General features: G+C 43.0%; 1 protein-coding gene across 1 annotated transcript; it reads right to left on the bottom strand.

Annotated features, from left to right (window-relative positions):
* Nucleotides 1-300: 300 nt before the first annotated feature.
* On the bottom strand, nt 301-26268 carry TEKT1 (tektin 1). Its single transcript, XM_010377899.2, has 8 exons — nt 26176-26268; nt 24750-24956; nt 13854-14019; nt 10512-10640; nt 9837-9980; nt 7506-7728; nt 1063-1259; nt 301-554 (listed from the first exon to the last, which is right to left on the bottom strand). Exons 2-8 carry the CDS (start codon nt 24937-24939, stop codon nt 347-349), a joined length of 1257 nt encoding a protein of 418 aa, XP_010376201.2. The 5' UTR covers nt 24940-24956; nt 26176-26268; the 3' UTR covers nt 301-346.

Genomic DNA, 26268 nt, shown 5'->3' with positions numbered 1-26268 from the left:
TCATGAGCAAGAGGGGCATGGTCTACATAGGTGATCCAGCCCAACTACTTTATTGAATTGAATCTGAACTGAAATGTCTTGAAACCCTGTCCTGGGGCCCCAAGTCCTGTGACATTGTAAGAGTGGCCTGTGCTAAAATATGGATTTTAATTGTTAGGCAACCACTACACCAGCAGCACAGGAAAAGAAACTCGCCCCAAAATCAGCCCCCGAAGCGGGCTTGGAATGCCAGTCAAGAGGTCGCTGCAGGCTGGCTAGAGGCTCCTCCAGCCTGAAATGAGAGCTCGGTACTACTGTAACTACTGTTTACAATGTGGTTTAATGAGAATTGGAACTAGCCCTACTATTAGCAGACAGCATCAGGGCGGAGGCCCCCGGCCCAGACCCCTTGGTCTTCGCCGTCCCGGAGCGGGATGGACTTCCTCATCTGCATACACAGCACTTCATCGATATAGATGGTGTTCTCTTTGACCTGGATCTCCTCCTGCAGGGCAAGCTGTCTGCGATGCAGCCCTTTCAGCTCAGACTGCGCTTGGGCTAAAGTTTCCTTCAATCTGGGAGAAAAGGAAGAACAGAAGAGAATCATTTCTCTCTATGCATTGCTTTTTCAAGGGAAAGAATGTTCCCCAGTGTTCAGTGCAGGAGCCAAATCGACATGTGCTCTTCCCCTTTCTCTCTCCTCATGAAGACAGAGATCTCATTAATTTTAGAATAAAATGCATACTGAAAAGGCCCTGGGAAAAAAAAAAAAAGATTTCAAATTGGTGGCCACAGGCCAGATTCATGACGTTGACACCTTATGAAATGCTGATGTTTAAAACTGCAGATTTGACCTAAACATCTGGATGTGGGCTTCTGTAGAATCATTCAATATTGGGATCTATTTTCTCCAAGTCAACAATTTTGGCGGGAGGTGGTGGAGACTGCCCTGTAGCGGGGATTCCTCAAACATTACAGAGCAGGCTGGCTTCATTCAGCCCGCTGGTCACTACCTAGCCTCTGCTTGAAATCCAAGTTGGGATTAAGACCCTAAGGCCCTCTGCCCATTGGCTGCTAACCTACCTTGCAACGTTGTGGGTGATCTCTTGAACCTCCTTCATTAGCCTGTATTGTGCAACGTCACGACACAGCTCCACGTTCGGCCGGTGTGTCCTGGTCTCCAAGCGCGTATGAGCCACCTTGGCTGGCCCTTCTTGGTCAAGGATGGCTTTTTCAAGAGCTGTAATATTTTTCTCCTGGGAAGCAATCTCTTCCATGACCTTACAAAAAGGATTAGAGTAGGTAAGGCCAAGCTGTGCTCCTCAAAACTCAACAGCTGACAACAGATGCATTGTGATCACGTAAGTTAGGAAAAGGGAACCTCGGATTTCTTCTTAAGCAGCATGCCAGAGTGAGTCTGATCTCTCTTCCCTAAAGCAGTGATTGCTGGTGGGCAAGGTCACTCACCCAGACTTAGAACCTTATGGACTCAAGGGACAGGACGGGCCATTGTCACCTCATCTACCCACAGAAGAATGCCCTCAGCAAAGTCCTGGCCAGCGTGGGGATCTCACTGCTGCTCAAAGCCGCCTGCTCGGCTTGGTACAGGGTACCTTTGTATCGTGAGCAGAAAGCTGCCTATTTCCTCACACTCCTATCCTGCTAGCACCAGCTCTGTCCTCTGGAAGCCTAAGGAAAGCAGTTCGGTCTGAGTTTGGTTGTTATGCTTGTGAGTGACTTTATGCACAGAAAAAGACTACTTTTAGGCCAGGTGCAATGGCTCATACCTCTAATCCCAGCACTTTGGGAGGCCAAGGCAGGCAGATCACGAGGTCAGGAGTTCGAGACCAGCCTGCCAACACGGTGAAACCCCATCTCTACTAAAAATACAAAAATTAGCCGGGCATGGTGGCACACACCTGTAATCCTAGCTACTCAGGAGGCTGAGGCAGGAGAACTGCTTGAACCCGGGAGGCGGAGGTTGCAGTGAGCTGAGATCGTACCACTGCACTCCAGCCTGGGCGACAGAGTGAGATTCTGTCTCGAAAAAAAAAAAAAAAAGAAGAAAAGAAAAGAAAAAGGCTACTTTTAAGTTACTTGGTTTTAACAAAATTAATATTTAACTGGTTTAAAATGTATTTCTTCATGAAGCATTTTTTAAAAAAACTTGTACATCTACTTTTGCAATATACACAAAAGTAGGTAGACTAAGGCACCTCGTATATCCACCATCAGTTTGAGCAATGAGCAGTATGTGGCCAATCGTGCTTCATCTATACTGCTGTCCATCAGCTTCGTTATTTTAAAACTAATCCCACATATTATCTCCTTTTAGTTAAATATTTCCCTTAAATATTTGAGTGTATTTCTAAGCATAAGGATTCTTTTTTTTTCTTTTGACATAACCACAATGCCTTTATCACACCGAAAAAAGAGACAAAAAACTTATTCTTTAATATTATAATAATATTTAGTGATGAAATTTCACCAGTTGTTTCATATATTTTGGTAGAGTTGGTTTGTCCAAATTATATCCCAATGAGGTCCAGAAATTGCACTTGACTTTCTTAAGCTTCTTTTTAAACACTCCTTAAGCTTTTCATAAGTCCAGTTCTATTTGTTTTTAAATTTTTAAATTTAGCAGACATTAGCAATTACTTTACGCTGATTTTGACTAATAATTGCTCCTACTTCAAACTCACCTAAAGTCCTTTGAATATTTATTTAAAGCAGCATTTATAAATTTGATATATAACTTTTTAAAAGATTTGAATTACCTTAACAAATAAGACCTTCTGGAGTTGTTAAATAAATTTGTCAATCTAATAAATTAGTGAAAAACGATGATGCTTTAAATTCTCTTAAATATTCTAAGGCTATCTTCAAATTTAAATTTTCAACTAAAATTATAAGGTTAAAACAATTATGTAATTACATATTTTAAAGAAAATTTTAAAAAAACAGTCCAAATCTCTTAAATTTTACAAATACCTTAACCATCCAAAATACACAGATAACAATCCACTTATAATAAAACTACTACTGCTGTGAGTGAGATCAAGAATCAGCAAACTGGCCGGGCGCGGTGGCTCAAGCCTGTAAACCCACCACTTTGGGAGGCCGAGACGGGCGGATCACGAGGTCAGGAGATCGAGACCATCCTGGCTAACACGGTGAAACCCCGTCTCTACTAAAAAATACAAAAACTAGCCGGGCGAGGTGGCGGGCGCCTGTAGTCCCAGCTACTTGGGAGGCTGAGGCGGGAGAATGGCGTAAACCCGGGAGGCGGAGCTTGCAGTGAGCTGAGATCCGGCCACTGCACTCCAGCCTGGGCGACAGAGCGAGACTCCGCCTCAAAAAAAAAAAAAAAAAAAAAAAAAAGAATCAGCAAACTATGGCCTATGAACTAAATCCAGTCTGCAGTCTGTTTTTGTACAGACTGAAATAATAATTTTTTTTAGGTAATAGTCTTCATTGTTTTTAGAGCTGTTTTAGGTTTAAAGAAAAATTGAACAGAAAGTGGAGTTCCCATATGCTTTCTCCCCCCTACCTAGGTTTTCCTTATTATTAGCATCTTCCATTAGTGTGGTACGTTTGTTATTAATACAATGGATAAGCCAACATTGATATATTATTATTAACTAATGTCCACAGTTGACATTAGGGTTCACTGTTTGTGTTGTACATTCTATGGGTTTTGTTTGTTTGTTTTGTTTTGTTTTTTGAGACGGAGTCTCACACTGTCGCCCAGGCTAGATAGCAATGGCATGATCTCAGCTTACTGCAACCTCTGCCTTCTGGGTTCAAGCGATTCTCCTGCCTCGGCCTCCCAAATAGCTGGGATCACAGGCATGCACCACCACACCCGGCTAATTTTTGTATTTTTAGTAGAGACAGGGTTTTACCATGTTGGCCAGGCTGGTCTTGAACCTCTGGCCTCAGGTGATCCACCCGCCTCAGCCTCCCAAAGTGCTGGGATTACAGGCGTGAGCCACCACACCCGGCCGATTCTACGGGTTTTGACAGATGTATAACTACGTGTATCTACCTTTACAATATCATACAGAATATGTTTTGCTGGCCTAAAACCCCCCGGGCTGCTCCCATTGATCCCTCCTTCCTTCCTCCACCCACCCAAACCCTGACAACCATTGATCTTTTTCGTCTCCATAGTTTTGTCTTTTCCAGACTGTCATATAGTTGGAATCATGATTCATATCCTACAGTATGAGTTTCAGATTGGCTTCTTTCACTTAGCAATATGCATTTAAAGTTCCTCTCTGTCTTTTCATGGCTTGATAGCTCACGCCTTTTAGTGCTGAATAATATTTCATTGTCTGGATGTACCACGGTTTATCCATCCATTCACCTATCTTAGCTGCTTGCAAATTTTGGCAATCATGAATAAAGTTGCTATAGACATTCATATGCAGGTTTTTGTATGAATATAAGTTTTCAGCCCATATGGGCAAATACCAAGGAAGGAGATCGCTGAATCCTAAGAGTGTATGTTTAACCTTGTAAGAAACTGCCACATTCTCTTCCAAAGGGACTGTACCATTTTGCATTCTCATCAGCAGTGAATGAGAGTTCCTGTCGCTCTACATCCTCAACAGCATTTGGGGTTGTCAGTGCTTTGGATTTTCTGTAGGTGCAGAGGTGTTGTTGTTCTAATTTGCAATTCCCTAATGACATAGGATGTTGAGCATCTTTTCATGTGCTTACTTGCCCTCTGTATATCTGTACTGGTGAGGTGTCTGTTTAGATCTTGTGTTCATTTTTTAGTTGGTCTGTTTTCCTATTGTTGAATTTTAAGAGTTCTTTGTATATTTTGGATAATAATCCTTTATCAGATATGTGTTTTGCAAATATTTTCTCCCAGTGTGTGGTTTGCATTTTCGTTGTCTTAAGCGTTTTTAAATTTTTAAATGGCTGGGGAGAAAAACAAAAGCAGAATATTGTCATGTGAAAATTACATAAAATTAATTTTTAATGTCCATCAATAAAGCTGTATTGAAACACAGCCATGCTTATTCATTTATTTATTATTGCTTCTGAACTACCATGGCAGAGTTAAGTCATGGTGACACACTGTATGTGATATTCTCATGGCTTTGCACTGTTGCCCAGAGCACTATAAATCACAGTGACATGTTTATAACTTGACAGTTTTCCAACCGTGTATCACCATACAGTGATATCTTATTTTATTTTATTTTTATGTATTTTTTTTTTGAGACGGAGTTTCACTCTTGTTGCCCAGGCTGGAGCGCAGTAGCGCAATCTCAGCTCACTGCAACCTCCGTCTCCTGGGTTCAAGCGATTCTCCTGCCTCAGCCTCCCAAGCAGCTGGGATTATAGGCGCCCACCAACATGCCCAGCTAATTTTTTGTATTTTTAGTAGAGACGGGGTTTCACCCTGTTGCCCAGACTGGTCGTGAACTCTTGACCTCTCAGGTGATCCACCCACCTCAGCCTCCCAAAGTGCTGGGATTACAGTTATGAGCCACCACGCCCGGCCGTGACATCTTATTTTATTGTTTTATTACCAGTGTGTCTTTGTTTCTGCTCCTTAGCCTCTTCTCTTCCTCTCTTCTCAGTGCTCTCCCCTCCTCGCTCCTCTCCTATCTCGGATCCATCTTTCAAGGCCTATACTGAGTTCTTATTCCACCAGGAAGCCTCTGCAGTATTCCTTGGCTACCATCATCATCATCATCATCAATCAACTAATTTTTATTATTTATATGTATGATATTATATGTTAATCATATACGCAAATTGTATGTGTGTGTATGTGTGAAATGTATACATGCCAGGCACTGTTCTAAATATTTCATATGAGTTGTCTAACTTAACCCTGGCTGGAGAAAACTATTGTTTCTTCCCATTTTATCAAGGAGGAAACTAAAGAACAGGGGCTGGCCGGGCGCGGTGGCCCACGCCTGGAATCCCAGCACTTTGGGAGGCCGAGGTGGGTGGATCACGCGGTGAGGAGATCGAGACCATCCTAGCTAACACGGTGAAACCCCGTCTCTACTAAAAATACAAAAAATTAGCCGGGCGCGGTGTAGTCCCAGCTACTCAGGAGGCTGAGGCAGGAGAATGGTGTAAACCCGAGAGGCAGAGCTTGCGGTGAGCCGAGATCCGGCCACTGCAGCAGGGGGCTTCAGGGTCTCCCTAAGGTCCCACGGCAAGTGTTGAAGCCACAATTCAAACCCAAGATGTCTGGCTCTGACATCTACCGATTTCCACTAGGCTAGTCTACCTCTCCGTTTGCTGAATATTGCAGTTTCGCCCTCGATGATACTCTGGTTTCTCCTGCACATCACAGAAATAAATCTTGTCCACAGCTGGGCTCTGAGCTCCGGGAGGGAGTGTTCAGGATGTAGCAACAGGACAGGGATTCAGGGGCTGAGAAGGCCTGGGCTCCACTCCCACGCTGCCGCCTTGGGGCCCTTCCCCTCTCTGTTTCAGCTGCACCAGCAGTAAAGTGTAGGGTGGGCTGCCAGTGACCTGCTGAAATGGGTAGCTTGAAATCCACCAGTGTGGGAATATTTGTACTACAGATATCGACAAATTCTACAGGAAGGACCCTAATCTGTAGAATGTGCCAATATCTGTAGTACAAATGCTCCCACATTGTATTTGCAGTACAAATACTAACCCCCTCTGATATGGTTTGGCTCTGTGTCCCCACCCAAATCTCATCTTGAATTGTAATCCCCACATATTGAGGGAGGAATCTGCTGGGAGGTGATTGGATCATGGGGGCAGCTTCCCCCATGCTGTTCTCATGACAGTGAGGGAGTTCTCACGAGATCTGATGGTTTTAAAAGTGGCAGTTTCCCGTGCACCCTTTCCCTCTCCTGCCGCCTGGTGAAGAAAGTGCTTGCTTCTCCTTCACCTTCTGCCGTGACTGTAAGTTTCCTGAGGCCTCCCCAGCCATGCAGAACGTGAGTCAATTAAACCTCTTTCCTGTATAAATTACCCAGTCTTGGGGAGCTCTTTCCAGTGGTGTGAAAGTGGACTAAAACACCCTCGGAGGGCCAGTTTACCAGCACAACACTGGATAACCAGGAGAAACGACCGGCTAGAGTCCTAAAGCTACAACTGGGTTTGGAGAAACTGGCTGCATTAACTCCTGTAGCTTCAGAGCCCTAAAGGACACGTGAGAGCATGTAGTCCATTTCTATATTTCACATACGGAGGAATGGCAACTGGAGTGGGAAGACAGCCAGGCACAAAGCTGCAGCCAGCCCCTAAGCCTCAGGGTTCTGTCCTCTGCATTTGTGTTCTCTGCAGCAGTGAGTGAAAATGGAGGCCCAGAGTGGGGCAAAGTCCCACTCCAGTCCCCAAAAATGCAAAGCCTGCCGCTAAGCAGGAGAGATAGGAATGACCTTTACCCACAAGTTAACCCAATATCCCAAGCCCAGAATTCTAGCGGTCTGGCCCAGGGGACATTCTTGTTTTCCATGGTGAAACCTCCTGAATCTGCTCTTCTTCCATGCTCCCTCAAGGGGCCTCACCTTGGCCAGATGAACAGCCAGCTTGTCCCTGGCATCCTTGGTATCCTTCAGCCCATTCTTGAATGCCGTGTCCACCACATCACACTGCTTGCGCAGATCATTGGCTGTCTGGGACAGGATTCGATCCACCAGGGCTTTCAGCGTCAGAGAGTTGTTTCGCTGCTTGTCAGCCTTCTCCACATTGGTGCTGGAGAAGTCCAACCAGTCTTCCAGACTCACGGAGCTGAAATAGACCCCATGCTTTCATTCACAGCATATTTTGGGTGGGGAAGGGGCTTGGGGAAGGGGACCGAGCTACACCTACCTCTCACCAGAAGTACCTAGAACATTTCCCTATCTCTAGGCAGAGCAAATAGTGGTATGTCAGTATCAATAGCTGTCCCTTTGGGCAACCTTCCTACTCTGGCATTGGGCTGGCACCTTATAGACATTATCTCATTTAATCCGCATGATGGCCAGGTGAGCTAACTTTCCAAATCCCCATTTTACAGATGAGGGGAACTGAGCTCAGAAAAATGAAGTAACTTGGGTGAGATCGCTCAGCTAGAGATAATTTGAGCATCAAAATAAATACTAATGTGACAGATTATAATACACTGAATAAAATAGAAACCATCCATTTATATAGATTAAAATAAACAAGTGAATAAATTACTAGTTTGAAGAAGAACTGTCTTCTGGAACGACACTGATGAACTTCAAAATAATGTTACTTGGAAGAAACCAGACACACACACACACACATCTAGCCTATAATGCTGTTTAATGAAAAGCAGGCAAAACCACCCTATTAGAAGTCAGGAAAGTTATTACCTTCAGGATGGAGGTAGGGACTATTGATTGGAAGAGGATAGGATGATAGGGATGGTGATAATGTTTTCTTTCTCGACCTTGTGGTGATGTGAGGCTTGTTCAGTTTGTGATTAGCGGCAGCCTCTGAGATGGCCCTTAGTGATCCCCCCTCCTGGTGTTCATGCCTTTGTGTAATCGCCTCGTCTTGAATATGGTATGAATTTATTGACTTGCCTCTCACAAATAGAAGGTTGTCACTTCTGGGATTAGGATATAAAAAGACTGTGGCTTCTGTCATCGGTTCTCTCTCTCTCTCTCTCTGTCTTTCTCTCTTGGAACACTCATTATGGGAGAAACCAGTTGCCATGTCATGGGACATCCCCATGGTGAAATTCACAAGGCAAGGAATCAAGGCCCACCATCACCTACAATCAGGTTGGAATTGGACCCCATCTGGGCCAAGCCTTCAGATGGATTGCAACCCTAGCAGCTGGCTTGACTACAGCCTCAGAAGACATCGAGCCTGGGGCACCCAGTTGAACAGGGCCTGGCTTCCCCACCCACAGGAGCCATGAGATAATACATGTTTATAGTCTTAAGCTGCAAAGTTTTGGGATAATTTATTATACAGCAAAAGATAGCTAACACAACGAGAATGCTTCAAACTTGTGCGCTTTTCTATATGTATGTTTTATTTCAAAAAGAAGGTTTTAAAAATTAGAGTGAGTTAGGCTGTGATATAATGTTAACTGAAAAATGCAAATTAGATGTCACAGAAAAGGTACATAGTATAATCTCATTTTTATAAACTAAACAAGTTTACCATATGTGTATGAGTGCATACGTACATATGTTTGTGTGAACCTGCAGCTAACACCCGTTATCTCAGTGGATATAAAAATGGAAAGGGATGGCCGAGTGCAGTGGCTCACGCCTGTAATCCCAGCACTTTGGGAGGCTGAAGTGGGCGGATCATGAGGTCAGGAGATCGAGACTATCCTGGCTAACACGGTGAAACCCCATCTCTACTAAAAAATACAAAAAATTAGCCGGGCGAGGTGGCGGGCACCTGTAGTCCCAGCTACTCGGGAGGCTGAGGCAGGAGAATGGCGTGAACCCGGGAGGCAGAGCTTGCAGTGAGCCAAGATCGCACCACTGCACTCCAGCCTGGGTGACAGCGAGACTCCATCTCAAAAAAAGAAAAAAGAAAGGGAAAAAAAAGGAAAGGAGAAAAATTCACTTGCTCTTTATACATTTTTAGATTCTTTTACTTGTTAAAAAGATGTATAGATAACGGAATAAATTGTTTTAGTCTTTAAAGGTTTAAAGGTTTGATGTCAGACTTTCTTAGTTATTGGGCATAACCTGGAGGATCGGGAGCCTCTGGGCCCAATGTCAAGGTCACCATTCAGCACCGCCCTTTTCCCAAGCCCACCACCTCCAAGCTCAGCCAGCTGCAAGGACGAGTCACTAGATATTGCCTGTCTGAGAAGCACTGGGACATCACCAGCAGGGAGGAAGACGGCAAGGCCCACTCACTTTGGCTCAATCCTCACGGCGTTCTCAGAATATCTGATGTTTGGTGAGTTGTTGTTGAGTGAGAAGCAGATATCATCTATGGTCAGGGCCACAAACTTATCCTTCAAATCCTTCTCAAGATTGTACTTGGCAGAGCGGTTCATCCTGAAGGGAGAAAGTAAACTGGATTTCTGCCTCTGGAGTGCCCAGGTGGCACCCACAGGTCCTCGGGGAGGTCCTGGAAAGTGAAGCTGCAGCTAGGTCTGGTGCAGGATGACGGTACTGCCCCACCCCGACTCCCATCACCGCAACACTCATACACCATTTGATGCCCGGTGACAAATCAACATGACCAAACGTGGACTTGGAGATCCCCCCTTCTACTGTGACACTTTCCAGTGTCACCACTGCAGCCTCCTGTGTGTGAGGGGTCAGCCTCGCCAGTGGGCTCCAGCGCCCTCCAGTTTATAACCAGGGTGAAATCCAGCTCCATCCCCACCCTTACCAGAGGGCGGCTGCCATGTATGAGGGATGTGGCCAGCTCTTACCCTGAGTGCTAGGGTGATCTGGGGATACAAAGTGGGAGTAGGAGTGTTGAACCCCTTTCTTTCTGTGCCATGAAGCCCAGCTTTTGTGGACACTGCCTCTTCTCAAAATTCCCAGTGGAGATGTGGAAGGCAGGCCGAAGAGTCATACCGAATCTGCTCGGAAGCCTCCTCCAAGGTACGGGTCAGCAGAGCCATAATGCCCCGGATGATCTCAGCCTCCTTTATCAGCTCATGCTCCACTGTGTCGTGCACCAGGTCAATGTCAATGCGTTTCTCCCTGGCAGGGGGAAAGGCAGCCAGTCAACCAACACGTGCAACACGAGGTGACTCAACGTTGGCTAATGTCTGCACACCCAGAGCTACCTGCACAACTGATTTGAGTGTCACCTGATCCATCCGATGAGGCAGTGGGTGACAGGTATTAGTTGGTGTCTATGTGACTTCAAAATATCCAAACACAAGGAAGAAAAATTGATTGATGACTGGTCACTTGGTCTGAAACATGCCAAATGGACTTTTTCCTCTCTTTTTCTTTTCTTTGCATTTTTTAAAATTATACTTTAAGTTCTAGAGTACGTGTGCACAACATGCAGGTTTGTTACATATGTATGCATGTGCCATGCTGGTGTGCTGCACCTGTTAATTCATCATTTACATTAGGTATATCTCCTAATGCCAACCCTCCCCCCTCCCCCCACTCCATGACAGGCCCCATTGTGTGATGTTCCCCGCCCTGTGTCCAAGTGTTCTCATTGTTCAGTTCCCACCTATGAGTGAGAACATGCAGTGTTTGGTTTTCTGTCCTTGTGATAGTTTGCTCAGAATGATGGTTTCCAGCTGCATCCATGTCCCTGCAAAGGACATGAACTCATCCTTTTTTATGGCTGCATAGTATTCCATGGTGTGTATGTGCCACATTTTCTTTATCGAGTCTATCATTGATGGACATTTGGGTTGGTTTCAAGTCTTTGCTATTGTGAATAGTGCTGCAATAAACAAACGTGTGCATATGTCTTTATAGTAGAATGATTTATAATCCTTTGGGTATTTACCTAGTAATGGGATTGCTGGGTCAAAAGGTATTTCTAGTTCTAGATCCCTGAGGAATCACCACACTGTCTTCCACAATGGTTGAACTAATTTACACTCCCACCAACAGTGTAAAAGTGTTCATATTTCTCCACATCCTCTCCAGCATCTGTTGTTTCCTGACTTTTTAATGATTGCCATTCTAACTAGCATGAGATGATATCTCATTGTGGTTTTGATTTGCAACCAAATGGACCTTTTTTCCCAAGAAGAAGAAAGTTTAAAATAATAATAATAAATTAAAGACCTGTTTCCTTCCTTGACCCTCATTCAGTATTTAGACAAACAATTGAATATAGAAAGATGTTTTAGGGTGGGCGCAGTGGCTCACACCTGTAATCCCAGCACTTTGGGAGGCTGAGGCGGGTGGATCACCTGAGGTCGGGAGTTCGAGACCAGCCTGGCCAACATGGAGAAACCCTGAATCCACTAAAAATACAAAATTAGCCGTGAGTGGTGGCGCATGCCTGTTATCCCAGCCACTCAGGAGGCTGAGGCAGGAGAATCACTTGAACCCAGGAGGTGGAGGTTTCGGTGAGCCGAGATTGTGCCATTGCACTCCAGCCTGGGCAACAAGAGTGAAACTCCGTCTCAAAAAAAAGACGTTTTATAGCAATAATAACTATTAATAGTAATAACACCAATAGTAATATTGCCTCCGCCAAGGAGCACTTACTCTGTGACAGGCATTGTGCTAAGCTTTTTATATATAAACATTCTTTCTTAGCCCTTTCAGGTACTGATGGGGAAACTGAGTTTCAGAGAGATGAAGTGACCTACCCAGTGTCACGGAATTGTGTATCACTTGTGCTTCTAGCCATGATGCCATCCTCCTCCCAAACTGACCCTGCTGCACGACATTTTGCTCTTTTTCAACCTGCATGATAGTGCTTGGAAAGGAGGTTCCCCTACTCACTAGTTGCGTGCCTTTAGTCACTGTGTAACCTACCTGTGCCTTGCTTTCCTTTTCTGTAAAACAGGGATCATTATTAGTACTTCATAGGATTGTGGCACAGTACGAATGAGCTGTAAAAGCATAAGTTACAGTACCTGGCATATAGTATATGCTCAATAAACTTAGCAGCCTCTACGTTATCATTATCTTTAGGCTTAGACTTGAGCCAACTGGGTGTTGAGCTCTGTGATGAGCTGCTATTTCTCTGTGCTGCATAGACTTTCTAAATCTGGCTGGAGAGACTGCTGCCTGGTTCCTGCAAAGGGTCCTGGTTAAGCTTACGGAAAGAATAGGGCTTTCCAGGAAGACGGGGGCATGGTGCATTTGAGAAACTGCAAGTAGCTCCCCACACCTAAGCACATCCTGCTATTGGGAACGAGATACGGACCCAGAGAGGTCACTGGGGGCCCTATCATGATGAACCTTGGTTTGCTAAACTGAGAATCTTAAAATTTATCTTGAAGCCATTGGGGTTTGAAGGATTCTAAGCATGGCGGTGACCTGGAAAAATCTGCATTTGGAAAAGTTCACTGAACAGCGGGTGTGGAGGGTGCACTAGATTATAGGGGACTATGCTAACAGCAAGAAGACCTGTTAGAGCACTCCAGCTAGGGCTGCGGCAGGACCCAGGTCCGGAAACCAGCATCACCCCAGAGTAGAAAGGATCATTCTACTCATTGGATTTATAGGAGGGAAACACTAATTAAAAGCACCTTCATATAGTGCTGTCTGGATTACAAAGTGCTTCCGTGTGGCTCTGCATGGGAGAGACATACTGTCCCCTGGGAGTTGTACTGTCTGTTCCCACCTTCTTCCTTGGAAACAGAACCCCTGGTTTTTTAGCTGAACACCTGGCTGCCCAAAGTAAAGCCAATCATTTCCCAGCTTCTGTTGGTGTGGCCATGTGCTTAAGTTCTAGTCAATAGGATGCAAATAGAAATGATGAATGCCAGACCCCACTTACTCCTACTTGCTGGAATGTAGACACAATGGCTGGAGCTCCAGCTGCCATCTTAAACCACGAGGTAACATTAGGAGTGAAAGCCATGTGCAGTAGAACAACAAGATAGACGAAGCCTGGAACCCTAAAACTGTGGCCCACCACTCCAACCCTGGACTGATTATCTCTAGACTCTTTAAATGTAAGAGAGAAAGAAATCGTTTTCTTTAAATTCAATGTCATTTTAGAGTTTTCTGCTACCCACAGCCAAACCTAGTCCTAACATATATTTGAGTTGAGTTACTCAAGAGCAGAGTTGAGGCATGAACTAAGTCCAGTGCCCCTTGCACTGTCCAGCACCAGGGGCATGCCAGGATAACTTCAGGCTCTAAAAGAACACCTGCTCAATTGCCATTTCTAACTCACCATCGCGCACAGCCAGCATTTATTACCCAGCATCTCATTTGTCACAACATGTGAATCATTTGAAGGACCTTCGCTCCTACCTGTATGCCAGGCACGTCTCAGTAATGTGCAAGGGCTCTTTCAAGCACTCCAGGGCTTTTTCCAATCTGATCTTATATAGGAGTAGATCATCGGTTACATTCACAAGCTGCTCAAGTTTGTCATCTAACTCCTTCTTCCAGAACCGGACTTCCTCGAGTCTCTGTTCTGAAGCACACAGGGAAGTTACACCAGGGTTAATCTATCCCAAGGTAGCTAACATTTGAATTAGCAACTTGAGGACTGTTGTAAAACTACCTGTGATATGCTCTTTTCCTCTTAGCACTGTGCTACTTGGGGCATCTTTTCATCTTTATAAATGTTTATTTGCAGGAAGGAAAGGAAGATACATTTTCTTACAGTCCACATCAAATGTGTCATTCTACGCTCACTAGTTCTTTGGTGCCTACTGTTTTTAATAACTTTTAATTTCATCAAAGATATAAATGTGTGTTGTTTGAAAAGTCAAATAGTATCACAAAGAATTGAAACTCTGACCTGTCCCCACCCATGCCCACCTTCTGGGGGAAGCCACTTTAAACACGCTTATCACTTCTTCTGACATTTGCTTATACTGCTATTCACTCATTATCACTTTTGATATTATATGTTGATTTCCTATGATGAAAGATAATGATTTGCCCTTAACCAACTCACACGACGTACTTCCATCTCCCAATATAGTTGTATCACCATTTTGTTAAACAATAAATAAGTAAACTTATTGTTTATTTACATTTTATAAATATATAAATGTTATTTACACCTGAGCCCTATCATACACTGTGATAAATTTCTTACAAAATTTTCTGTTTTGGGGAGGGGTTAAAATGGCATTTTTGCTTCACTTTCTTTTTTAAATAATAATTAAAGGCAGATTTATTGGGCACTATAAGTAAAAAATGACTATACTGGGAAAACTATATGTTATACTCATATTTAATTGATAATGAGTAGTTTGGCATTTGAATCTTAAACGTCATAATGTACTGCTTGTATTGTAGTGTCAGTTTCCACTTCCATAAACTGACTCTGTTTTAAAAAAAAATGTTATTGTATATATTTGAGGTTTACAACATGACGTTATGAGATAGCAAAATGGGTAGCATAGTGATTGCTTCACTTTCTTTATATTATTAACTTTTTCTCAATATCCCTTTAATATATTCCAACCCATGAAGTAAGCTATCAGTTTTCTTTCTTCCTTGGAGATATCTCTCCTAGAGCATCTTCTCCTGCTGCAATCTTCTGCTGGATTCGTTGCTCTCTAGTTTGCTGTGTAGCTATCATCCTATGACTTTGCTTCCAGGAATCCCCTTCATTCTTCTTGTGTTGCTGTCCCATTTCCTGGATTGTTTTCTTCCTCTTCCTTGATTTACTCTCTCAGTATGCTAACGCATATCCTTCAGTAACTTCCTAAGAAATGGATGCATGTGAGGTAAAGTTTTTGAAAACCTGCAAGTCTGCAAATGTCTCTATTCCACCCTCACCATTTCATTCTATTTGGCTGTGCCCTGAGTTACAGTTCGTAACTCTTTTTTATTTAGAATTGTGACTGTGTCCCCCTATCTCCTTCTAATTTCCGGAGTTTCTGTTGAGAAGTCTGATGCCATTGCGATTCCTGATTCTTTGTATGTGACCTGTTTTTTCCACTCTGAAAAATTTTAGTCATCTTTCTATTTTCCTAGTGCCCTGAAATTTCACACTGGTGTCAAACTTATTTAATTGTTGTGCCACATGCCAGACATACCCTTTGATATGGTTTGGCTCTGCGTCTGCACCCAAATCTCATCTTGAGCTGTAATCCCCACCTGTTGAGGGAGGGACCTGGTGGGAGGTAAATGAATCATTGGGGCAGTTTCCCCCATGCTGTTCTCCTGATAGTGAGTGAGCTCTCCTGAGATCTGATAGTTTTATAAGGGTCTCTTCCCCTTTCACTTTCTCTTCTCTCTCCTGCCACCATGTGAAGAAGGTCCTTGTTTTCTCTTCGCCTTCCACTATGATTGTAAGTTTCCTGCGGTCTCCCTAGCCATGTGGAACTGTGGGTCAATTAAACTTCTTTCCTTTATAAATTACCCAGTCTCAGGTATTTCTTTATAGCACTGTGAAAATGGAGTGATACAGAGAATTGGTACTGGAAGTGAGGCACTGCTATAAAGATAACCTGGAAATGTGATAGTGACTTTGGAGCTGGGTAACAGGCAGAGGTTGGAACAGTGTGGAGAGCTTAGAAGACAGAAAGTTGTGGGAAAGTTTGGAACTTCCTAGAGACTTGTTGAATGGTTTTGATCAAAATGTTGACAGTGATACGGATGATGAAGTCCGGCTCAGGTAGTCTCAGATGGAGATGAGGAACTTACTGGGAACTGGAGCAAAGTTCATTCTTCTTATGCTTTAGCAAAGAGACTGGCAGCATTTGGCCCTGCCCTAGAGATCTGTGGAACTTTGAATTTGAGAGAGATGATCTGAAATGGGAACTTACATTTAAAAGGGAAGCAGAGCATAAAGGTTTAAATAATTTGCAGCCTGGTCATGTGGTAAAAAGAAAAACCCATTTTGGGGGTAGGAATTGAAGCCAGCTGCAGAAATTTGTGTAAGTAACAAGAAGCTGAATGCTAATTGCCAAGACAATGGGCAAAATGTCTCCAGGGCATGTCAGAGATCTTCACAGCAGCCCTTCTCATCACAGACCTAGAGGCCTAGGAGAAAAAAATGATTTCCTGGGCCAGGCCTAGGGCCCTGCTTCCTCATCTTCTTTTTAGATACAGGATCTCACTGTGTCACCCAGGCTGGAGTGCAGTGGTGCAATCATAGCTCACTGTAACTTTGAATTCCTGGGCTCAAGAGATCCTCCCACCTCAGCCTCCTGGGTAGCTGAGACTACAGGTAGACACTACCACACCCACCTAATTTTCTTATTTTTGTGGAGGCAAGGGTCTCTCTATGTTGCCAAGGCTGGTCTGAAACTCCTGGTCTCAACTGATCTTCCCATCTTGGCTTCCCAAAGTGCTGGGATTCCAGGTATGAGCCCACCATATCTTCTCCGTTTTCTCTAAATACTCTTTCTGAAACTCCTATTAGTTATTGAGCCTCCCAGATTGATCCTCCAATTTTCTTGTCTTTTCCTTGCTGTTATTTTTTTGTTGTCCTTTTTTCCCACATTCTGGAGATTCTCAACACTTCTTTTGATTTCTAAGATTTTCCTGCTCTTATATTCTTAATTTCTAAGAACACTTGTTCTCCAAATGTTATCTTTTTTAAAGACTCCTCTGAATGTCCCAAGGATGCAATCTCTTCTCTAAATTCTTGATGGATTTGATAGATTTCTTCTTTTTCTCTATGCACTGTCTGTCTGCTGAGTTTCTGTGTCTTTGATTTTTTGTTTTGGTGTCTGCCATGTTAGTGGCTTTCCTCAATTATTTGGTGATCATCTGATTTAGACCGAGATGCTAAAGTGCTACCTGGAAATGCTGTCTACAGGGACAGTGCTTGTCAACCAGAATGCTTTACTGTGCAGAGTGATCAGGTAAGACCCTGGCATCTTGCTGGAGAATCCTCAAATGTTAATATCTATAGATCTTTCCTTTTGGGCCGGTTACTTTCTACTTTCTCTACAGAGAAGTCCTCCAGTCTCCTTCCTGAGGGTAGAAGCCTGGCTACCAGTGTCCTAGGAACCAGCTGGAAGAATTACTATGTAGACATAGGAATGAATGAATCACTAAGTAGACATTCATTGAACCCTTTAACCTTTAACCTTTTACCTTTTACTGGGGTGAGGGAGAGCCAGAGTGAAGAGGAAGCTCTTTTTAAAGACTTTCAACCAATCTTGTTTCTGGTTCTATCCTGATCCTTCAGCTTCAGAAGTAATTGGACGCATCCATTTTGAGCACTGCAAGATTTCTGTAGCACGAATCAACTGGCTTCTTATTGTTCTCTACCCACCCTGACCTTTCTGCAGTCCCTAGGTCTGTTACCAGTTGACCTTTGCTTTCTAAAATCTTGATTTCATCATTTGTTTACTGTTGCTTCCTCTTTAACTCTGTGTGTGTGTGTGTGTGTGTGTGTGTGTGTGTGTGTGTGTGTGTCTCAATCTCTCTTATGCTTGGGGCATAGCTTTATTGTTACTTGTTAGCTTTACTGTTATTAATTCTTTACTGCTATTTTGTTGCAATTCTAAAAGGAAGAGAAGACAAATGCATGTGCTCAATCCACCACGTAGATTGGCCTCTTCCCATTGACACCTTGTAACTGATTTTCACCTCCACTGTGTACCCTCCACTACCCTACTGGACATCTCTTATCTTAAAGGTCACCAGTCTTCAAGTCACCAGTCCAAATTTATTTTGGCTCAACTCTCAGCCTCTTTGACATTTAGACAACCACTGATACAATAGAAGACTTCCTCGCCTGTGAAACCTCATTTTTTGGCTTTCATAACCTGGGTCTCATCTTTTTGTTCTTCCACCTGAACTTCTGTTCCTCAGCTCTTCTCTTGGTCCTCTTCAACTCATGTGCCCTTTTCTTCTCTTTCAATACATTCTTTGGGTAATTTAATCTACACTTATGGCTCCCCTTACCCATCTTGATGTGATTACCTCCAGATTTCTAGCGTTACCTCTTAAATTCTAACAGGCTACCCACTGAACTGAACCTTCCAAATTCAAGGTCTTCCTCAGGCTTGGCCCTGCCTCATCTCCCTCTCATCTTCATCATGCTGCTCTTCCTCACGTACTCTATACATCAACTTGGACCTCTCTACTCATTCCCCATAAATGTCACACTCATCCTGCCTTTATTATTTTGTCCAAGCTATCTCCTTGACTTCTGTTGTTAAAATTCATTCATAAATCCAACATACATATTATCGAGCACCTTTTCTCTCCATCTTTACTGTCATTGCCTTCATCTAGGCCAGCAACTTACAATAATTTTAGTTACTTGTCTTTTTACTTGTGTTTTGTCTCTCTTGCATAGTAGAATGTATCAGTCTTTTTCAATGTTCTACTCCTAAGCATCTAGCACAGGGTCAGACCTATTTGAAGGATGAATGAATGAATGATTGAGCTCCGGTCCCATTAACCAGGATAGGGAACTACAGAAGCAGAAGCAAGTTTTGAAGGACAGTCATGAGTTCATCTTGGGATATACTTATTTTGAGGTGCCTGAAGGAATCTAGGTGGCAATATATAGCAAGTAGTTCTCTATTTCCCCAAAAAGTTCTCATGAGAAATTAGAGCTGAAGATTTCTATTTGCAAACCAATAACACAAAGAAAATAGTGATAAAATTTCTAATGAGGTCATCAAGAGAGATTGCATAGAAGGAAGAGAAGAAAAAGCTAAGAAGACCAAGAACAGAACACTAAAGAACACCAATAGGAAATGAATGGAGAAAGAAGCATCAACAATAGAGAAGAGGAAGAAATGGCCAGAGAGAAAGGAAATGAATTGGGAAAAATTTGTGCCATAGAATTCTAAAAGTAACTGGACGCATCCAGTTTTGAGCATCCAGTATTGTAGAGAGGTCAAGTTGGATGAACACTAAGTGAGCGTTAGATTGGGAAATTGAGTAGTCATTGGATGTGACCAGTTGGAAGTGATTTGCCCTCTCCTCCAATCTGACGGTGCTTTATTGGTGCCACTTATGGGATGAATCACACCGTACCCTGGGTATCCTGTACTGGACTCATCTCTACTTTCAGACTGCAAGCTCCCCAAGGGCAAACACTAGTCTGGTGTATCTGTATCATCAGCACCAGCACAGGTACTTGCAAGTTATTTTTAACTTCTTATTGAAATATCAAAAACCTACAGAGGAGTACACATATCATAAAATCATAAAATTCAATGTATTTTCATAGTGAACACACACATATAACACAGACCCAACTCAAGAAACAGAATATAACTGGCATCCTAGGAGGTCTCTCATGACCCCTTTCAGTTCCTATCATGCCACACACCACGGTAGACTTCTAACAGTATAGATTAATTTTTCCCTTTTATTTGGTATGCTTTACTTTACATAAATAGAATAATACGGCATGTACTCATCTGTGTGTCATTTATTTCACTCAACATCTTACTAAGTTTGTAAGAGTCATCTGTAGTGTTGTTGTATAGCTGTCGAGCACTCATTCTTTCTGCTGTAAAGTATAGCATATTTATCCATCCTACTGTTGATGAGCATGTGGGTAGTTTTACTTTGGGGCCATTACAAATGGCACTCCTTTGGCCATTGCAGCAAATATATTTGGTAAACATATATTCCTATATGATAAAACTCTAAAGGTAGAATAACCGGGTGAAAAGTAGGCATATCTTCAACTATAGTCAATACCGCCAAAGCTTTCCAAAGTGATTATAGCAATTTATATTTCCACCAGCAGAGTATGACAGTACCAGTTGCTCCACATCCTCTTCCCTCTCCTTTCTTCTTGTTCTCTTCCTTCTTTTTAATTGTAGCCATTCCATGGCTGTATAATGGCATCTCAACTTGATTTTAATTTGTATGTCCCTGATGACTCATAAAATTAGAGCACTTCTTCACATGTTCATCGGCTGCTTGAATGTCCTCACTTGTAAGGTGTCTATCAAGGTTTTATACATTTGTTTATTGAGTTATCTGTCGTATTCTTTTTTTTTTTTTTTTTTTTTTTTTGAGACAGAGTCTCGCTCTGTCACCCAGGCTGGAGTGCTGTGGCCAGATCTCAGCTCACTGCAAGCTCTGCTTCCCGGGTTCACGCCGTTCTCCTGCCTCAGCCTCCCGGGTAGCTGGGACTACAGGCGCCGCCACCTCGCCCGGCTAGTTTTTTTTTTTTTTTTTTTTTTTTTGTAGTTTTTAGTAGAGACGGGGTTTCACCGTGTTAGCCAGGATGGTCTCAATCTCCTGACCTCGTGATCCACCCGTCTCGGCCTCCCAAAGTGCTGGGATTACAGGCTTGAGCCACCGCGCCCAGCCTTCTTTTGTATTCTTAAAAGTTCTTTATATATTCTGGATATGGATTTGTTAGATACATATATTGCAGACATTTTCTCCTACTCTTTAGATTGCTGTTTAGCCTTTTGATGAGGTGTTTTTGTTAAACAAAAGTTCTTCATTTTAATATAGTTTAATTTATTGTTTTTCTTTTCTATGAATGTCTCTTTTCAGTCCTGCTTAAGAATAAGAAATCTTTGCCTTCTCCATGTCATAAAGATCATAAAGATATTCTCCCTAAGTGTCATAGTTTCACCTTTCCCTTTTAGATATACACTCCACTTAGATTTGCTGATAGATAGATAGATAGATAGATAGATAGATAGATAGATAGATAGATAGAAAATACGAGGTAGGGGTTGGAATATCTTTTTTTTTTTTTTTTTTGAGATGCAGTCTCGTTCTGTCGCCCAGGCTGGAGTGCAGTGGCGTGATCTCGGTTCACTGCAACCTCCGCTTCCCGGGTTCACGCCATTCTCCTGCCTCAGCCTCCAGAGTAGCTGGGACTACAGATGCCTGCCACCATGCCCAGCTAATTGTTTGTATTTTTAGTAGAGATGGGGTTTCACCGTATTAGCCAGGATGGTCTCGATCTCCTGACCTTGTGATCCTCCCACCTCGGCCTCCCAAATACAGGCATGAGCCACCGTGCCCAGCCAGGATATCATTGTTTTATATGAATATCTAATTGCCAATTAGAAAAGGTTCTCCTTTTCCCATTACACTGTAGTGTTGCTTTGTCATACTCAGATGAATGTGTGTGGGTTTGTTTGTGGACTCTGTCATCTTTCATTGGTCAACAGGTCTATCCCCACTTATACTTTGCTGTCTCAATTACCATAGCTTTGTCACAGCTCTCAGTACCTATGGTAGAAGTCTTCCAACTGTGTTCTTCTTTAAGATAGTTGTGCCTATTTTTTTCTTTTCTTTCTTTTGAGATGGCTTCTTACTCTTGTCGCCCAGGCTGGAGTGCAGTGGCACAATCTTGGCTCACTGCAACCTCTGCCTGCTGGGTTCAAGCGATTCTCCTGCCTCAGCCTCCTGAGTAACTGGGATCACAGGTGCGTGCCACCATGCCCAGCTACTTCTTTTATACTTTTAGTAGAGACAGGGTTTCGCCATGTTGGTCAGGCTGGTGTCCAATTCCTGACCTCAGGTGATTCACCTGCCTCGGCCTCCCAAAGTGCTGGGATTACAGGCATGAGCCACTGCGCCCAGCCTAGTTCCTATTCTTGATGCTTTGCATTTCCATATGAATTTTAGAAGCAATTTGCCAATTTCACCATAAAACCTGCTGAGATTTGCACTGAATCTATAGATTAATCTTTGAAGGGAATCAACACTTTTAAATACTAGGTTTTCCAATCCATTAACTCATAAATCCCTGCATTTACTAAGAGTTTCTTTAATTTCTTGCAGAAATGATTTTTCAGTGCAAAACACTTGCACATCTTTTGCTAGATTCATTCCTACATATTTGATTTTTTTAATGCCTAATGGCTAATTTTTAAAATGATTCAATGAATCAATGAAGGTTCACTTTTTTCCCCAATATATACTGAAACACAGTATTGTGAAAATGAATAATGCTTTCTCTCTTTTTTTTTTTTTTTGAGACAGAGTCTCACTCTGTCACCCAGGCTAGAGTGCAGTGGCGTGATCTTGGCTCACTGCAACCTCCATCTCCTGGGTTCAAACGATTCTCCTGCCTCAGCCTCCTGAGTAACTGGGACTACAGATGCGTGCCACCACACCCGATACATTTTTTGTATTTTTAGTAGAGACAGGATTTCACTGTGTTAGCCAGGATGGTCTCGATCTCCTGACCTTGTGATCTGCCCACCTCGTCCTCCCAAAGTGCTGGAATTACAGGCATGAGCCACCACACCCGGGTGCCTTCTCATTTTTAACACCTACCTATTATTATTTAGAATAATATTTAGAACAGGCCTATCTACAGGGTGGTATCAATGTAAGGGTCAACCTATAAGGAGAGCCTAACATCTAACGTTGCTGACCTGAATGAAGGTTTAGTTTATAGGAAATTAGAAACTCCAGTCCTCAGACCAGGTTTGATCCATAAATGTGTTTGTACAGCTGACCCAGTGTTATAAATAAATTAAATCAGTTACCAACATTGAAAACGTGAATAAATTCCAGCTTTCCAGGTTTTCTTGGAAAAAAAATCGAACAATTAGGCAACACTGGGCCCATGTTCTTTCTTGGAAGAAATGGGTTGAAATCGAGTAGCAGCTTCCTCCTTAGATGGGGCACATGTTCTCCAGGTCCCCACAGTCTCTACTAAACCCTAATGCCTTACACCCAAGCCCTATGCTACCTGCTTGGTCCCTATAGATAGTTGAGTTGGTGACCCCTGGTTAATCCCTTTTTGGCATTTACGAGATATTGGTTGGTTGGTTTGTTTTATGTTTATTTTTGTTTTGATTATTTAAGGACACTATCTTTTGTTTTAATGTGCTTTCCTGAGATCTTTGCTAAAGAACACTACCTTTTAAATACTGTGTTAGGCCAGGTACAGTGGCTCACGCCTGTAATCCCAGCACTTTGGGAGGCCGAAGCAGGTGGATCACCTGAGGTCAGGAGTTCAAGACCAGCCTGGCCAACATGGTGAAACTCCATCTGTACTGAAAATACAAAAATTAGCCAGGTGTGATGGCGTATGTCTGTAATCCCAGCTACTCGAGAGGCTGAGACAGGAGAAGCTCTTGAACCTGGAAGGCAGAGATTGCAGTGAGCTGAGATTGTGCCACTGTACTGTGGCCTGGGTGATGCAGCGAGACTCTATCTCAAGAAATTTAAATAAATATAAATAAATGCTGTTTTAAGTAAGGAATTGCCAAAAGGAAATGACTCTTCTTTTAAGACTCAAGTAAATGTTCTTCTCTAGAAAAACTTTTCCAGTGTTTCATGTCTACTCCACTCCTGTCTTTTTTCCCCCACCCCAGCACCCATCTGTTTATACAACTATCCCTTGGTATCCTCGGAGGACTTGTTCCAGAGTCCCTGAGAGATACCAAAATCCATGGATGCTCAAGTCTTTTATACAAAATGGTGTAGTGTTTGCATTTAACCTATGCACATCCTCCCATATACTTTCCTTTTCTCTTTTCTTTCTTTCTTCTTTCTTTCTTTTTCTTTCTTTCTTTCTTTTCCCTCCTCCTTCCTTCCTTCCTTCCTTCCTTCCTTCCTTCCTTCCTTCCTTCCTTTCTCTCTTTCTCTCTTCCTTTCTTTTTCTTTTGTTTTTAAGAAACAGGGTCTTGCTGTATCACACAGGGTGGGCTCTAACTGCTGGACTCTCGGGATCCTACTGCCTCAGCCCTCCAAGTAGCTAGGACTCCCAGCAGCTGCTACCACACCCAGCCAGTATACTTTAAATCATCTCCAGCTTACTTATAATACCTAATACAATGCAAACACTATGTAAATAGTTGTTGAACTGTATTGTTTCTATATGTATTTTTAATTGTTGTATTGTTATCTTTTATTGGTTTTTTTCCTAAGTATTTTGGACCTACAATTGGCTGAACCCATGGATACGAAGTGCTGACTGTATTCTGATGATTAATTTTTTTGTCTTTATGCTCTTTAAGCTAAAAGCCCCTAAAAAGCAGAGATTCTGATCATTCGCTGTGATATGCCTCGTGTGTAGTACACAGATGCCCATAGATGCTCAGTAACTGTGCATCAAATCAACAAATAAATGAATGATGGGTGGCTGAAAATCAGACTGGGTTACCTTGTGTCTAAGGGCAGTGAACTTAAACATAGAATCTGGAGAATACACTCGATTTTCTCTAATACGCAAGAATAATACGTTGCCACACCTGAACATGACACTATGGCTAAGCTCATCAGCCTCATCCTAGCATGTTTGCGAATATGCCAAGCATGTTGTCTTACCTAGTTTCTTGTTCACATCACTTTGAGATTTTCTTGTGGTCTTTTCAATTTCATCCACAAGCCTCTGGCTTTCTGCGACCAGGCGTTCCGATCGGGACCTTTGGGCATCTGCTCTGTGGTACTGGTTCTTGTTAGCAGTGTGCCACTCTGAGGGCAGGAACTTGGGCGGAGGTTGTAATAGTTTAGCCATTTGAGGTTTCCAAAGTCCTGATCAGAAGTAGACTCTTTTAGATTAAATGAAAGCAATTTGTCCTTTTTATGTCAATTTTTATTAAAGCATGACATACATATGGAAAGTTGAATAAATCATAATCTGTACACAAAATGAATCCATCTGTGTAGCTGGCACCCAAACCAAGAAACAAGCATTACCAGCATCTCTAACCTCTTCCCAGTTACTCCACCTCAAGCCCCTCAGGGTAACCAGTATCCTGACTTTTAACACTACAAATTCGTTTTGCTATTTTTGAATTTAACATAAATGGAATCATACAGTGTGTATTATTTTGTATTTGACTTCTTTAACTCAACAGTAGAATTGCAGGGTCATGGAGTAATGTTCTGCCAAACAGATGAACCCAGACATGTTTTCTAGGAGAAGAAGAAGAAAGAAGAAGAAAGAAGAAAGAAGAAGAAGAAGGCAGCAGAGGACGAGGAGGAGGAGAAAGAGGAGGAGGAGGAGAAGGAGGAGGAGGAGGAAGAGGAGGAGGAGGAGAAGGAGGAGGAGGAGGAGGAAGAAGGAGGAGGAGGAGGAAGAGAGAGAGAGAAGAAGAAGAAGAAGAAGAAGAAGAAGAAGAAGAAGAAGAAGAAGAAGAAGAAGAAGAAGAAGAAATAATGTGACGTGTAAACTGACAACTGAGTATCGAACCTGTTAAACACGTAAAAGAATCTAAAAACTTTCAGGACAAAGGAAAGGAGAGAACAGGAAGGGGAACAACACAGGGGAAGCCAGCTGGCAAAGGCTGTCAGCAATGGAAACACTAAAATCACCCACTTCATCTCCATACAACTCTGATGGACCGTGAGAACTGCCTTCCTCAGACAGGGCTGAAATCTGCCCCCAATTCCAACTCTACCTCAAAGTCTGAGCCCCTGCTCTTAGGGGCCTCTGGATCTCTGAAGCCTTCACATATGTAAGGATGAAACTGGAGTAAGATCTTGACCAGGCTGAGAACCTTGTCCCACCCAGCCCCCTCAGACAACATGGAGTTTCTCCATTTCTTCCTAGTCCAGTCCGTTTTATGACTGCTACCAAATTTATCTGAGTGTGGAGCCCAGCATTTAACCCAAGACTCCTGGATAAGTCTGAGTAGCCCCCAGAGAGGTGGGGACCTAAATTAGGGCTCATCACCAGCGGCATAAGGATTTGGTTAGGCGGGGAGGGTTGCGGGTGGGGGTCGGTGGGGTAGGGTCAAGGTTTACTTACCTCAGCGCCACACAGAACCACTTCGCAAGCTCGGGATGGGAGCCTCCTTACCCCAAATGGAGCTTCCAGCTCTTGCAGAACAAAGAGGTAAAC

The sequence above is a fragment of the Rhinopithecus roxellana genome, chromosome 19 (genome assembly GCF_007565055.1).
Source record: "Rhinopithecus roxellana isolate Shanxi Qingling chromosome 19, ASM756505v1, whole genome shotgun sequence".
Taxonomy (NCBI): domain Eukaryota; kingdom Metazoa; phylum Chordata; class Mammalia; order Primates; family Cercopithecidae; genus Rhinopithecus; species Rhinopithecus roxellana.
The sequence above is the reverse complement of the archived record's forward strand: the minus strand, read 5'-3'. Positions and strand labels throughout refer to the sequence as shown.